Source organism: Malaclemys terrapin, chromosome 2, assembly GCF_027887155.1.
Source record: "Malaclemys terrapin pileata isolate rMalTer1 chromosome 2, rMalTer1.hap1, whole genome shotgun sequence".
In the NCBI taxonomy this organism is placed as follows: Eukaryota; Metazoa; Chordata; order Testudines; family Emydidae; genus Malaclemys; species Malaclemys terrapin.
Genome location: NC_071506.1, coordinates 269,761,332 through 269,776,421, shown reverse-complemented (window position 1 = coordinate 269,776,421; position 15,090 = coordinate 269,761,332). Strand labels below are relative to the sequence as shown.

Below are 15,090 nucleotides of genomic sequence, written 5' to 3'. Positions count from 1 at the left end.
TCATTCTACAACATACATATAATCGGACGTTAAATCCTAAATGAAATAATCGGAAATCTCAGATGAAGACGCTAAGAGAAGAAACTATGTGTATTGTATAAGATTTTTGCACCATGTGATAAAAGGCAGGATGAAGTTTCCTACATCCCAACCATTTTTAAGGCATTGATTTGTCAAGGTGTCAGAGTCCCAGCCTGGTCCTGTTGATGCAGCTCTTACCGGTCAGCCATGTTTTTAGTGGCATATAGTGGATATCAGTTCAATTCTTATGGCTTTATTGCAGGCAATATAGTTACCTCAAGATTCTTGTTGCTTCATTTACTACTCCTTTTTTGAGGGGGGAAGGGTTATTCGACTGCTCCACTTTTCAGTATTAATTTATTTTGTCTCCATGTCATCACTGCTCTACATACAGCTTACCTGCAACTACTACATTCTTAAGTACAAATACCACATAACTTCAAGGGGACATGCTAGAGATTCTTGTACCTTCTAAATCCTGGGGTGCCTATGAAGATGAAATTGCTTTATCTGTCGTTTCAATATTAATTAGATTAATAACAAATTGTCAGCATGATTGAAAATAGAATTGGGATCCTATCCCGAATCAATGTGATTAGAGAATTTCTGAAACTCATTATTAAGTAAAGCATCAAATTAGATGTAATAAGTTTCTCTACCAGACATGAGGGGCTTTTATTCTTTATTAAATAAGGATCCAATCATGCGCCCATTGAAGTTAATGGTAAAACTCTCATTGGCTTCACTGGAAGTAGGATCAGGCCTTTGTCATCAAACATTAGAACAAACTTATCAAGAACTAAGGAAATCCACAAAACCAGTCTGTCACTTCTAAAAACGAATACAATTTTTTCTCTTACTGTATATGTGAACCAAACTTGATAGTCATTTTAGAAATAAAGTCTTACACATAGTATCAAATTTCTTTACGGTTACAAACTGTGGGCCAAATCCTGAACTTATTCAGTTTTTTATGTCCGGAAGGATTTTGCCTTCAGAAGTGCACTGATGACCCACTGCAACTGTTAGCAGCAGGATTTCATCCCTATAGCTTCAGATCTATAGATCTTTGCCTCTTGAGCTAAAGGAGAGTTGGTAGCAGTAGTAGGCTGTTAATCCTAAGACACTAGAGGGAGACATGAGATACACTTTACTAGTGTGTTTCACAAGAACTTCATGAGCTCTAATAAGAACATTGAGATTTGGTCCTGTGTACACTGGGATCACGGTACCCAGCAACACTATGCAATATTTCAGTTTCCAGTTAAAACTGTAGGTGAAGTTTAGGCAGGTGGGATGTAAATCATGAAGAATGAACTAGAATTTGAATAGGATACTGGGGATGTCCTCTCTGCTCTTGTGAAAAGAGCCATGTAATGTTTAATGACCATTACAAGTGAAGACCTGTTTTTGTGTTTCATCTGAACGACTGACTTCCAGAACCACAGTGCTCCATTGCACCATGCTTTGGATTACTGTTGGCTCAGAAAGAAAGGTGAAACCTACTCAATCACCAAGGGCACTTCCTGGAGCATTCTGTGGTTTTTCTTTTGCGGTCCACCTATCAGAGTCCTTACTATGGCTGATGTTGCTTATCTAGCGTGAAGTGACTAGACTGCATGCTGAAGTGATATAATTGCAGGGGTTTTTTTGTGATAGCTACTGGAACAATCAGATAAAGATCTGCCTCACAGTCAGTACTTGCTCAAAAGAAATAAGAATGTTCTGTAAACAAATATATTTACTCATTCCAGAAACGGATGATGAAATAATGTTATATTTTTTACTGAAATTGAGTTTCTGATGCTCTTAATCCTTCGTTTTCCATTTGCTGAATTTATGCCAAGGAACATAATTAAACAAAATCGAAGCTACTGCATGAGGAAACTCTTAGTATCATTCCACTAGAGATTATTTCAGACATTTTTTAATGTCTGTTCATTTCCATATATTTTGAAGCAGCTTTGGGTTTTATTAATATAGGATTAAAGCAATCCCTAAGTAAGTTAAAACTAAGCGCGACAGTATCTCAAACCACCACCCTTTTCAGTTCATGTGTCTTCTTAAGTTTGGATGTCTGACAATATTTTTTTCTCTGACCTAAATCAAGCATTGGATGGATCAAGACTGCTCCCTCTATGATCTCTGTAGAGCGTGGTGGTTTTTTTTAATGTCATGTTCAGCTATTGGTTACATTATGCTGAGCTGTGAACTGTGTGGTTATTGGAAGCAGCATTAAAAGCTAGGGAGTGCCTCTGTTTTCAAGAATAACTAGCACTTGACTGTTTTGGACATCAAGCTGATGTAGAACATACTTGCTGCTACATAGGAGACATATCTGATCTGCAGACATCAGGAATGAACAAATCAAAATTGTCCAGAGTGAAGAGATTTAAAAAATTGTGGAGGGTGAGTGAAAAATATACATTAGCCTACTCAAAAAAATGTAAGGGTAAAAAATAAATGATAAGCAAGTGATCTATTTCAGGACAAATGACCAGCTGCAGGGGCATTATCTGATCAAACTTAACAATGTAGAATTTGATTGTATATGCTTTGTTCCTTTGCAAATTAATTTCATTGTAACACATTTTTGGTAGGCACGTTCAGCTTCAATTTGATATGGTATGAGAAAAGTTTTAGAGAATTTGAACGAGAAGCAGTGTTTGTACGTAGAAAACACTTACGAATACCAGCCTGATTTCTTCCATGTCCATTAAAAAATAGATTTACTGTAACCTGTGTATAGAATAGCATTTTTTCACTCTCTTTCCACTGAAGCTGTATTTCAGAGCTAAGGGTAAGGCTGGTATGAAAAGTAAAACACAGTGTGAAGCAATCTTCTTAGTTTTACCTTCTTGGAAAGTGGAACAATTGAGGGGAGGAAAGTTTGAAAAAGCTGAAGTATTTTTTCTTGCCATTGATAATGAAGTATTTTTGAGATTATCAAGGAATAAATAATATGCATTACCCACACTGATATTATACACATTTCAAATTTACTTTGTTATCCACTGCAATGGTCAAATGAACTCAATTCTAATATCATAGCATCTTAATCCTAATAGATCTTGCATAGTTTGTGGGATTGTAATACGATCACAGAGAAATCATACAGATCATTCTTTGGAATAAGTAGGCTTAATTTGATGCAACAAGTGAAATGGTTACATCTGTCATGTCTCCTGAACTATTTTCTTCAGTTTTGATGGAACAGATTTGGAGTATTTTTTGTATTGTGAATACATATGACATAAACACATAAACATATGAGATAAACATAATTTATCTCAAAGCTTTAGGAAAGCTTTGAGATAAATTATCTGTATGTGTTCAGAATATGGGAACTGGTATCACTTAATGAAACTACATGAAGTGGCTTGCATACAGTTATTAAATAGCATATATATTTTCAGTGACCTGAAATCATTTTGATTTGCTTCACAATATTGATTTGGCTATTTAACGTTAGCTGTGATATTAACTGGGAAATGGATGATTTTCATGATTATACAGCTATTTGTAATCGAGAGCAGAGTAATATGGGATTTCCCTATTTTAAACGCTCTATCTTGCAAAGACAGTGATGTGTTTATTTAGGTATTTGTTTATAGGAAAATATGCATTACTGCTTGAGTGAAAATTACATTTTAATCACCAAACCATGTTTCAGTTGTGCAAAACAGAAACTATTTCCTCGAAAATTAAGGCATATCCATTACACATAAGTAGACATTATATCATATTAAGTGACATGAGATAATTACTGCTGTCAAATCATAGCACTTAAATGGGCTTAGGAAGCAGTTTAATTTTAAGAAGGCAAGATGTCCTCCTTGAATAGAAATATTTTATTTACATATAACTTTTTATAGTGTTCTGCTGCTCAGTATTTCATCTTTTAGCATCGGAAAAGCTGGAAACTGTTCGTAAGAGCTATTCAATTGTAAGAACTTAAGCTTCCTATATTTAGTGCACATACTGCCTACCTACCTGAAGCTCTTGTACCATTTCCATCACCCTGGTATCTGGTACTTTAAAGCTACATAGTTCTGGAAAGGAAAGTTTCAGTTTTCAGTTTTATTGTTTGAGGTTTTTTCCTACTTCGGACTATTCCAACTAGAAATACACCCAAGCCTTGCAGAGAGTTATTATGGCTGGAATTAGACTATAATGGATGGACAATTTACCATGAAGCATTTACAGTTATAACAGACCATAATATATTTAAGCAGTAGATTATATATCTGTATAATATGGCACACACTCCCTTCACCCACTTAACTCTGACCCTTAACTTGCTCAGTATTGATGGCTATATGAAAGTAATGTTTTACATAAACTGATCTTTAATATCCCAAACAGTAGCTCTCCAGATTTCAGAGTAGCAGCCGTGTTATTCTGTATCCGCAAAAAGAACAGGAATACTTGTGGCACCTTAGAGACTAACAAATTTATTAGAGCATAAGCTTTCGTGGGCTACAGCCCACTTCTTCGGATGCATATAGAGTGGAACATATATTGAGGAGATATATATACACACATACAGAGAGCATGAACAGGTGGGAGTTGTCTTACCAACTCTGAGAGGCCAATTAAGTTCTACTTAATTAAGTTCTACTTAATTGGCCTCTTAGAGTTGGAAAGACAACTCCCACCTATTCATGCTCTCTGTATGTGTGTATATATATATCCTCAATATATGTTCCACTCTATATGCATCCGAAGAAGTGGGCAGTAGCCCACGAAAGCTTATGCTCTAATAAATTTGTTAGTTTCTAAGGTGCCACAAGTACTCCTGTTCTTTTAGCTCTCCAGAGTTCTTCCCACCCTGTGGAATACAGTAGTAAACTGAATCCAATACCAGATAAACTAAATCCTTAATTGTTTTGTGATGATGAATTCACAGGATGATTGCAGAAAGGTTTAGAGAGCCTTCTCCTTAGCTGGTGTAAATAGTATAGCTACATTAAAACCAATGCGGTTGTGCTGTTTTACGCCAATTGAGAGTGTGGCCCATATCGTTAATTATCAACTCCCCTTTTAAAATTTATTAATAATAATAATTGAATGCGGGAAGTGTTTATTAAAATAAGAAAAATTTCAGAGATAATTCTGAAGTAATCTCAAATTAATTAAATGAAAACAATGCTTGAATATTATCAATTATATTCACATCAAAAAAGAAAATTGTGTGTTGCTGAATAAACATCTAATTTAAACCAGCAAAAGGCACTTGGCCTTTATCCTTTCCTCCGATGTCCATTGAAGTCAATGGAAAGCCTCCCATTCTTCTCAGTTGAGTCTGAAATCAGGCCCCTGGGGGCACTCTGGTCTCCAAAAAGTGGATGATTTATGTGACGGACGATTTTCAAAAGTGCTCAGCACTGAGCCGCTCCCGTTGAGGACAATAGGAGTGGCTGGATGCTGAGGATTTGAAAAATCGAGCCCTATTTGTGCTGTGCAGCTAGACTAATTGAGGACAGAGGGACAATTTTACTGCTGCTAGAAATCTGAAGAAACATTTAATCAAGGCTACATTTGTCCCAAGGTTGGCGGTGGGAAGAAACCCTACTGTGTTTGATTCTGAATGTGTTTGCTTTAAAAAAAAATCTGTTTGTACTAATTAAAAAGATTGAAGATAATAATTAATTTACATATGGGGGGTGTCTTGAGGATTCATTAGTAATGTTTGTTAATGTGAGCGAAGTGTTTAGTTAACATTTGTTCTGTGCTTCGATACACAGTGCTAAGTATTTAGTTATAAACAAGAAAAGGAATTGTCATGGAATCATATGAAAATTGTTATGAAAGGATATAACAACTTCTTTAAGGCCACCGCAGGCTTAGTCTTTAATTAGAAAATGTTTAAAGCACGCATTATTTACTCAATAGAATACCCCACTGTGAACGTACACATAAGCATTTAAGTGCTATTTCAAAATTGATTTTGACCCAATAGAAAAGAACAGCTATAAAAAAAACTATTTTGTGCCAAGTTTTTGACGGGGATGTGTACACAGTAAACATGCATTATAACTCCCTCGCACCGCTCCCCGGCCCCCCAAAATCCCAACCCTATAATTTATTTAGAAAAATACTAATGGTGCTGGATTGAGGCAATAGCCACTCTTCAACATCTAGCTCAAGGAATCATCAAGGTTTCCATCAGAAACCTGTATTTTCCCACCTTTATAATTTGTTCATACATCTGTTTTAAGTTGAAAATTGATATAAAAAGCATCAGCCCTGAAGCAATTTCTCTGTCTTTCTTTTTCTCTCCACCTTCAAAAAACAGTCCATGGGCTAGCTGCTTTTCAGTAATATGTACAGAGAAAAAGGGCGATGACCCTGATGTTCCTAAATCCTCAAAACCCCTCTTATTGAAACGGTTTAAAAAATTCTGTCACATTTTTAAAAATACACCTCAATCCTTCACCCCCTCAATCCAAAAAAGGTTAAAAATTTCAACTCACTACAGGCCCAATCCTGTCATCCTGATTTAGTGAAAACATTGTGACTACAGTGAGAGAGACAAGGTGGGTGAGGTAATATCTTTTATTGGACCAACTGCTGTTGGTGAAAGAGACAAGCTTTCAAGCTTCTTCTTTAAGTGACTACAATGGGAGTTTTAACTGACTACCGTTTCATTTGAGGGATGTTGCCCTCTACTGTCTCTCTCACAGACTAAAGGAGCTTCTCCTGATTAGTTACTAAAGGAGACCTCCCTTAGCTCAGGTGGTTTTTGTGTTGAAGGAGCAGGGTTCTAATACATGCCCCCCTGAGGGCATATTTACAAGGAATACTCCAGAAAGTTAAGGTGTATCAACTAAAGAGCTAAAGTGAATTAAACCTCTGTATGGTATCTCTTGCTCAGGGTTTTACTTCTTTGTAACTTTATCCTCAATTACACTGATGTAAAGCCACTTTACTACTGGGTGAAAGCATCCGTGGGGGTGAGGAGAGAGTTCACACAGCTTAATGTATGCACCTTGACTTCATACCTTTAGTAGATTCATTAGGTTTCCTAGGTTCCCCCAGGTAGCCAAGTTTCATGAGTGTGGCTTTATATAATAGTTGTGTCCATTTGCTTGTAGCACATAAAATAATTAGCAATAGGTTGCAGCTGCAACTCTGCTGAGAATTCTGTTGCGTCCATGCAGTGTTCAGGGTCTGCCTTTTCCACAATAGCATGACTTCTGCATGAGCCATAACCCCCCCGTCCAAAGGAGATGTGAGTACATAGGGTAAGTTAATGGCGCAAGACTTACACATGGACATACGATGGTTTTGAAGGGTGAAGGGAGCATGTTGCATAGATCATCTGCTCCTTGGTTCCTCTTCCTCCTTTCCCAGTGGTGGTTGCTAAGGAGGGGCTCACGGGACTAAGGTCCACCAGTTAAATAGCCTCTCCTTGATTAAGGAGGTGCCTTTCTTTTCTGTCATCTGTCAAGCAGGACCATGGACAAAGCAACAATGGGTAGGAGAGCGTAGGAGATGAAAGGAGGGACTGGAGTGTTCTCACTCTTCAGTGCAGCAGCATAGAGGGCAGGCTGGGAGGGGCCAGCAGCCTCCCCGGAGACCTCCTCCCTCCTCCATTGGCAGCATGCAGCAGTGCGGAGATCGCACAGGTTGCCCTGCAGTCTTGTTCGGGGCAGAATCAGAGTAGCCTCCCCAGAGCATTAACGCAGACCCAGAACCACGCCAAGCCTCGGGAGTGCACCAGGGAAGGAGACTGCTGAGCCTGAGCAGAGGGAGGCAGCCGGTAGGGGCTGGTGGTCAGGGGAAAAGGCTCTGACTGCCCAGGGAAAGGAGTGAGGGTGGGTGTGTGACCTGGCTGGGGAGAAGGGCGAAATAGAGGAAAGAGCAGTGGGAGCAGAGCAGGGAAGTTATTGGGAGTGGTATCAGAATGCCTTTACTGGGGAGGAGCAAAGGGAAGACCCACTCGTCAGGCTGGTTGGTGTTGGTTGATTGATTTTATCTGGGAGATCGGAAATATTTATGGAGGGGCAGAAATGTATTGAGGGGGGTTGGGCAGTATCCAAGTCCCACACCCCACCCCACCGGCCAACTCTTATTTTGGGCATCAGTCCCCAATTCTTGAAATCCCACATGTGGTGCGTATAGAGGGCAAGTCAGAAGCCCCCCTCCCTGTGATATGAAGCAGCACATCCTGCATTCAGTTAATCTGGGACGTAGAAAGCCAGAGAGAGATAAAGGGCATGTCTGTGTGTCCAGGGGCCTCTATGTTGTTTGGGGGAGTATAGGCCCTGGGTTGGCACTACGGGATGAGGCTCTATATATACCCCTTAATATCACATGTTTTAAAAGTAAACAGATGATCGTATTTTTACCTGCCAATACATGAGAGTCAGGGGCCTGTGTTTCTCCCCTTCAAACAGCCCATATTTTCAGGCTATGCAAAGGAACCAGAACTCTGCCCCATTAAAATGATGCCCCCAGTGTTTGTTCAAATCCACTTGGAAAGTGTTCAGAAGCGTGAGCCAGTAAAACTATTAAATATAAAACAATTTTATATAAATGGCAAATAGGTTATTTATTTATTTCCTTTTATGATGGTGAAAATGTCAAATTATTTATCTAAAGGAGACCATTTGGCACCACTACTTTGAATGCAATGCAATTTGCTGCGCAGAGAATGACTGAAAATAAAACATGCTTTGCTATAAAACAATAATGCAAAATGTTTTCAATTGTTTCGGCTGGTAATTAGTTCTAGGTAAGACATTAGATGCTTTTAAAGAACATTAGTGTTACATTTCATAAAGATTACTTTTGTTCAGCTGGGCCTATTTCCTATATGTTATGAAAATACTGGGACACTCCTTAAATAGGCAAGTTCAGTAATAGTTTCAGATGCTGTTGTACGTTGCATATTGCAGATTCTTAGTAATGTAACTGTTTCATTTCATACTTTAACATCTGGCTTTTAGGGCCAGATTGTGAACTCCTTATCTCATGTGTGAGCAGTGGGACTTTTCATGTGAGAGTGCATAATCTGTCCTCAAAGTTCAGTAACGATATTCAGTGTAAAATAAATTGAGCAAACTTCTGCAAGAATTAGTGAGTCTTGTAAGAATTAGTGAACTCTGATCAGGCTGGAATCACTGAAATCACTTGATTTTTTTTTAAATCATTGATTTAAATCAGACTTTGTAAAGCTCATTTGAAAGTATATCCTTCAGTGTTAGCTAGCAATGAAAAGCTATTTACATTTGCAATACAATGCAAACATATTGTGAATTTTTTTGTACCTATGAGCCAATTTTTTAAAAAAAATAAGAGCCTAAAGTTAGGCTCCAAAGGGTGATATTTTCAAAAGCACCCAAATAACTTTGGATATATGTTGTGTGAGGTAGTATATTTTATTTATTATTTACAGCTGTAGATCCAATAAAAAAATATTACCTTACCCACCTTGTCTCTCTCACGAGCACAAATCATATAGACTTCAAACTGTAAAGCAACCCCTGATGAAGGAGTATAGCCTTGTCAAAGCATTTCAGCTTTCTTAACTTGTGGAAGTCCAGTATATCAGAAGGTCAGGCTGGTTGCAAATACAGCAGGGACTACTTGATTATCAAATTTGTGTTTTGAGTTTTTGTTCCCAGCAGAAGGATGTTAATGAGGTCCCGGGCTTGTCTCCTTTGGCATAGGGTGAGCATTTCAAATGTGACATTTTATATTAGAAATAATCTCTGTGTAAAACTGAAACTCTGCTAAATAGGAAACTAACAAATGAAACAAATACAAAACAGCCACATTAGCAATTTAACATTACTAAATGGGAAGAAAGTAAAGCACTAGCAACATGTAAATAAAAAATCATGGTTTAAATATTAAAGATTTTTTTTTGTAAATCATGACTCTTATCCACTGATTCTCATTGTGACAGAAGATACTAAAAACCACCCATAACTCATCCATTTTTAATTCTTTTTGGCTGATGCAGTACTAATGTGTGTTTATAACCATCACTGTTAGCAGTGAAAGCACACTGTATAAAAATAATGTTGGCATTTCTATTTAGCATTCTGATTATGAATTAAAAGACTCTGGGTTACTGAGGTGAAATCCTGACCCCACTGAAGTCTATGGCAGAGCTCCCATTGACCTCAATAAGATCAGAATGTCACTTCTAATTTTTCCAGTAAGTTCACCCAATTGAAAAAGTTGTGCTGTACCTGAGCTTAGATGCATCAATTGCACAATCAGGCAGTTTGAAAGATTTTATGCTTATTCAAATGAGATGCAACATGTTCCTACTTGGTTTAATTTATTTTTTAATTGACAGCACTGGAAGCTCAAATGCTGCAGTTAGCCACAAAACAGGAGCAAGTGAGCAGCTGCAGTTGGAACTCCTTTGGAGGGACCATTTTCAAGCACAGCACAATCTCCTTGGCCTCTCTACTGAGACTGCCAGCGTGGGATATGTTGTTCTTTGTGGTTTGGGCTTTTCTCCATAAGGCACTGTCAGGGAGAAGCCATTAGTCCATTTCATGTAGACCTCTGGTTAATTTCAAATGCGTCACTAGATAGCCATGATGATCTTTCAGTGGCTAGCATCCTGGTTCGGAACTACAGCTGTACGTCATTATCAGACACTGGAACTAACCAGTCCTCCCCCCCACTTTTTTTTTTTAAATAAATAACAAGCAAAACAGGAAACAGACCAAAGTCTTCATAAAACTTCCCTTCTTAAATCTACTGTTTAATTTTGAAACATCTGTGAAGAGCCTACTGTTGGATGGTGAGATTGTAGTTGTTGAATTAATTGGCAAACAGCTGGGCTTAATTTATTTGCATTCAGCAATCATATTTTTACCTGGGGAGGGCTCTCTTTTTTCTGCTGATGTGACAGCATTAAGTTATAATGCTCTGGTGATGTTATTGTGGCAAATAACTTTCTTTCTTGCTGGCTGGCTGCAATATTTCCCATGTCACAGAAATGATTGCCGGTTATTTATCTGTACTTTGGTAGCACCTGGGGGGCCCTACTGAGACTGACATCTTATCTAAGTAGGTATTGCAGAAATGGTCTGTGGGACAGGGATTGCCTCATTCTAGGCTTACAATATAAACAGACAATAAGTGAGAAGGGAAACTGAGGCATATACAGCATAAGTCACATGCCCAAGGTCATAGGGCAAGCCAATGGCTGAATGAGAAATAGAACCCAGGTTTCTTGACTCTAATTCAAGGCTCTTCCCATGGGACCACACTGCCACTCAATTAAACAGTTAGTGAGTTCTACAGAATGCATTCTATTATAGCTCATGTGCCAGAGCTACCCTGAATGGTGGGGGCGACGAAGACCACAGCCTGAACTAGGGGTGAGGAAGAGCACAGCCTGAGCGGGGACACTGATATGTCCTAGGTGGGTCAGTGAAGGAGCAGGCATAAAGATGTTAAGGGAAGCATACTTCAGAGCAGCAGCCGATATGCTACTTCTATAGGCATAGCCTGTGCTTCCCCCACCGCTGTTCGGCAGCAACAAAAAGGTGCGCAGGGAATAGGAGGCAAAAACATCACTGACTGGCTGGTGCACCCTCTCTGGGCTTTAAGCATTGCAATCAGTGCTGCCTGGCCAATCTCAATCCCTCACGTTTCTGGCGTAGTGATCATGTAGCTATGGCTGACTCCAGGGTAAGCAAATGTGGCTGGGATGCTGCCTGAAGTCTCTCTCACCCCTCCCCAGGGCACACCAAATGGATACCCATAATTTGGCCTTGGGTGTTCCTGCTCTCTCAGAACTCAGCACTGGCATAAATAGATACTGCTTCATTGGCATTGGCCCTTTGTGTTCTCTTGTTAATCATATATACACATAGGCCTATTTGTACAGTGTCTAGCCATACTCAATCAGCCCCATAGATTACAGAATCATAGAATCATAAAATGTAGGACTCAAAAGGACCTCGAGAGATCGTCTAGTCCAGCCCCCTGCTCTGAGGCAGGACTAAGTAAACCTAGATCATCCCTGACAAGTGTTTGTCCAGCCTGTTCTTAAAAATCTCCAATGATGGGGATTCCCCAACCTCCTTTGGAAGCCTTTTCCAGAGGTTAAATACTCCTATTGTTAGAAAGTTTTTTTCCTAATATATAACCTAAATCTCTCTTGCTGTAGCTTCAACCCATTACTTCTTGTCCTACCTTCAGTGGACACGGAGAACAATTGATCACTGTCCTCTTTATAACAGCCCTTAACATAGATGAAGACTGTTATCAGGTCCCACCTCATTCCCTCCTCAGTCTTCTTTTTCTCAAGACCAAACACGCCCAGTCTTTTTTAATCTTTCTTCATAGGTCAGGTTTTCTAAACCTCTTATCACCTTTGTTGCACTCCTCTGGACACTCTTCAGTTTGTCCACATCTTTCCTAAAATGTGGTTACCCAGAATTAGACACAGTACTCCAGCTGAGGCCTCACAAGTGCTGTGTAGAGTGGGACAAATTACTTTTTGTGTCTTACATATAACACTCCTGTTAATGCATTGCAGAATGATATTAACCTTTTTTGAAGTTGCATCAGATTTTTGACTCATATTAATTTGTGATCTGCTATAACACTCTGATGCTTTTCAGCAATACTACGACTTAGCCGGTTCTTCCCCAGTTTATAGTTGTGCATTTGATATTTTTCCTTCCCAAAGTGAAGTACTTTGCACTTATCGTTATTGAATTTCATCTTGTTAAATTCAAACCAATTCTCTAATTGGTTAGGGTCATTTTGAATTCCATTATACAAGTCATTAATGAAAATATTAAATAGTATTGGACACAGGTCTGACCTCTGTGGGACCCAACTAAATATTCCCTCCCAGTTTGAGAGCAAACCTCTGATGATTATTCTTTAAGTATGGTCTTTCAACCAGTTGAGCACCCATTTATAGTAATTTGATCTAGATCACATTACCCTTGTTTGCTTATGAGAATGTCATAGAGTCCTACCTGTGGGACTATGTCAGAAGCCTTACTAAAATCAGGATATATCATGTCTACTGCTTCCCCTATCCACTAGGCTGGTAACCTTATCAAAGAAGGAAATAAGGTTGGTTTGGCATGATTTGTTCTTGACAAATCGGTGGGAGCTACTCCTTATAACCCTATTATTCTCTAAGTGCTTAAAAATTGATTGTTTAATAATTTGTTCCAGTATCCTTCCAGGTATCAAAGTTAAGCTCACTGGTCTATAATTCCTTAGGTCCTCTTTGTTCCCAATTTTAAAGATATGTACTATGTTTTCCTTCTCCAGTCCTCTGGGACCTCACCCGAGTCCTGTGAGTTCTTGATAATAATTGCTACTGGTTCGGAGATTACTTCAGCTAGTTCCTTAAGTACCCTAGGATGAATTTTATCAGGCTCCGCCAACTTGAATGTATCTAAATATTCTTTAACCTGTAGTTTCTGAATTTTGGCTTGCGTTCCTCCCCCATGGTAAATGTTGTTGAGTATGGGGTCACCATTAACCTTTTTGATGAAGACTGAAGCAAAATAGGCATTAAACACCTTGGTTTTCTTGGTGTCATCAGTTATTAGCTCTCCTTCCCTGCAAAGAAGAGGACCTACATATTTCTTCGTCTTTCTCTTGCTCCTAATGTATTTAAAATACCTCTTCTTGTTACATTTTATATCCCTTGCTAGGTGTAACTCATTTTGTGTCCTACCCTTTCTGATTTTGTCCTTTCATGCTTGTGCCATTCTTTTGTATGCCTCCTTAGCAATTTGTTCATATTTCCAGTTTTTGTAGTATTCCTTTTTTGATTTTCAGGTCATTATCGAGCTCCTGATGGGGCCATATTGGCCTCTTTCTATTCTTCCTATCTTTCCTTCACTGCAGGGTAGTTTTCAGCTTTGCCTTTAATATAGTTTCATTGAGAAACTGTCAGTTCTCCTGAACTCCCTTTCCCTTAGATTTTCTTCCCATGTTTGTTTACTTATCAATTCTCTGATTTTGTTAAAGTCTGCTTTTTTAAAGTCCATTGTCCCTATTCTCCCACCATCTCCCCTTCTTTTCCTTGTAATCATGAAATGTATCATTTCATGGTTACTTTCCCCAAATTCCTTTCTACCTTCAGAATCGCTACAAATTCCTCCCTGTTGGTCAGAATCAAGTCTAAAATGGCTGCCCCCTGGTTACTTCCTCCATTTTGTAAAACAAGAAGTTGTCCACAATACATTTGAACAACTTCTTGGAAATGTTGGGTTTTGCTGCATTACTTTTCCAACAGATGTCTGGGTAGTTAAAGTCCCCAATTCCTACCAGGTCTTGTGTTTTGGATATTTTTATTTGTTCTAAAAATGCCTCATCCATATCCTCCTTTACCATGTTGTCATCCCTATTTTCCCTCCTTTTATCTTCACCCAGAGACTTCCACTGTTTTCCCTCTCACTTCCTTCTGGACCTGAGAACAAGTGTGAATATTCTTGATGTATAATGCAACAGTTCCTCCCTTTTTATCCTGCCTGGCCTTCCTGAACAAGTTGTACCCCTCTATACCAGTAGAGGAGTCATAAGACTTAGCCCACCAAGTAATTCTATGATGCCAGTTAAGTCATAATTTAGGTTATGTACTAATACTTCCAGTTCTTCCTGTTTATTCCCCAAACTCCTCGCATTTGTGTCTAGATAGCTAAGATATTGAGCAGATTCCCTCTTGATTTCCCTCTTGTTACTTCTTGAACACAATGTAAATTTCTGTGTTGTTCACTTCCCTAACTCCCCCCCCCCCCGACCTTTTTATGGTTACCTGTTGGCTTTTTGTCATCTGGCCCTTTTGAACCTAGTTTAAAGTCGTCTTCACTAGTGAGTCAATGCATGACGATGCTGTTCCCCTTCTTTGTCAGGTGGATCCCATCTCTTCCCAGCAGACTTTCTTCCCAGAACAGCATCCCATGGTTGAGGAAGCCAAAGCCCTATGAAAGAAGCAGTGACCTTTCCCACGTTCACTACCATCTCCAACCAGCTGGGAAAGTCGATTTTCTCAATGAAGGGTCTTGTACCCTATGAAAAGTTTCATGCCAAAATACCCATCTATTTTGATTGTCA

The 15,090-nt window shown here is 39.0% G+C and overlaps 1 protein-coding gene across 7 annotated transcripts in view; it reads left to right on the top strand.

Moving 5' to 3' along the window:
- DPP6 (dipeptidyl peptidase like 6) overlaps positions 1–15,090 on the top strand; it is a 767,813-nt gene that overhangs the window by 299,299 nt on the left and 453,424 nt on the right. Inside the window, exon 1 of one of the 7 annotated variants that reach the window (XM_054021144.1) lies at positions 2,357–2,430. The exons of the other annotated variants lie outside the window; for them this stretch is intronic. Coding sequence (XP_053877119.1) covers positions 2,380–2,430 — 51 coding nt within the window. The 5' untranslated portion in view covers positions 2,357–2,379. Of the gene's footprint in view, positions 1–2,356; positions 2,431–15,090 lie in introns of those variants that run through there. 7 annotated transcript variants of the gene reach the window in all.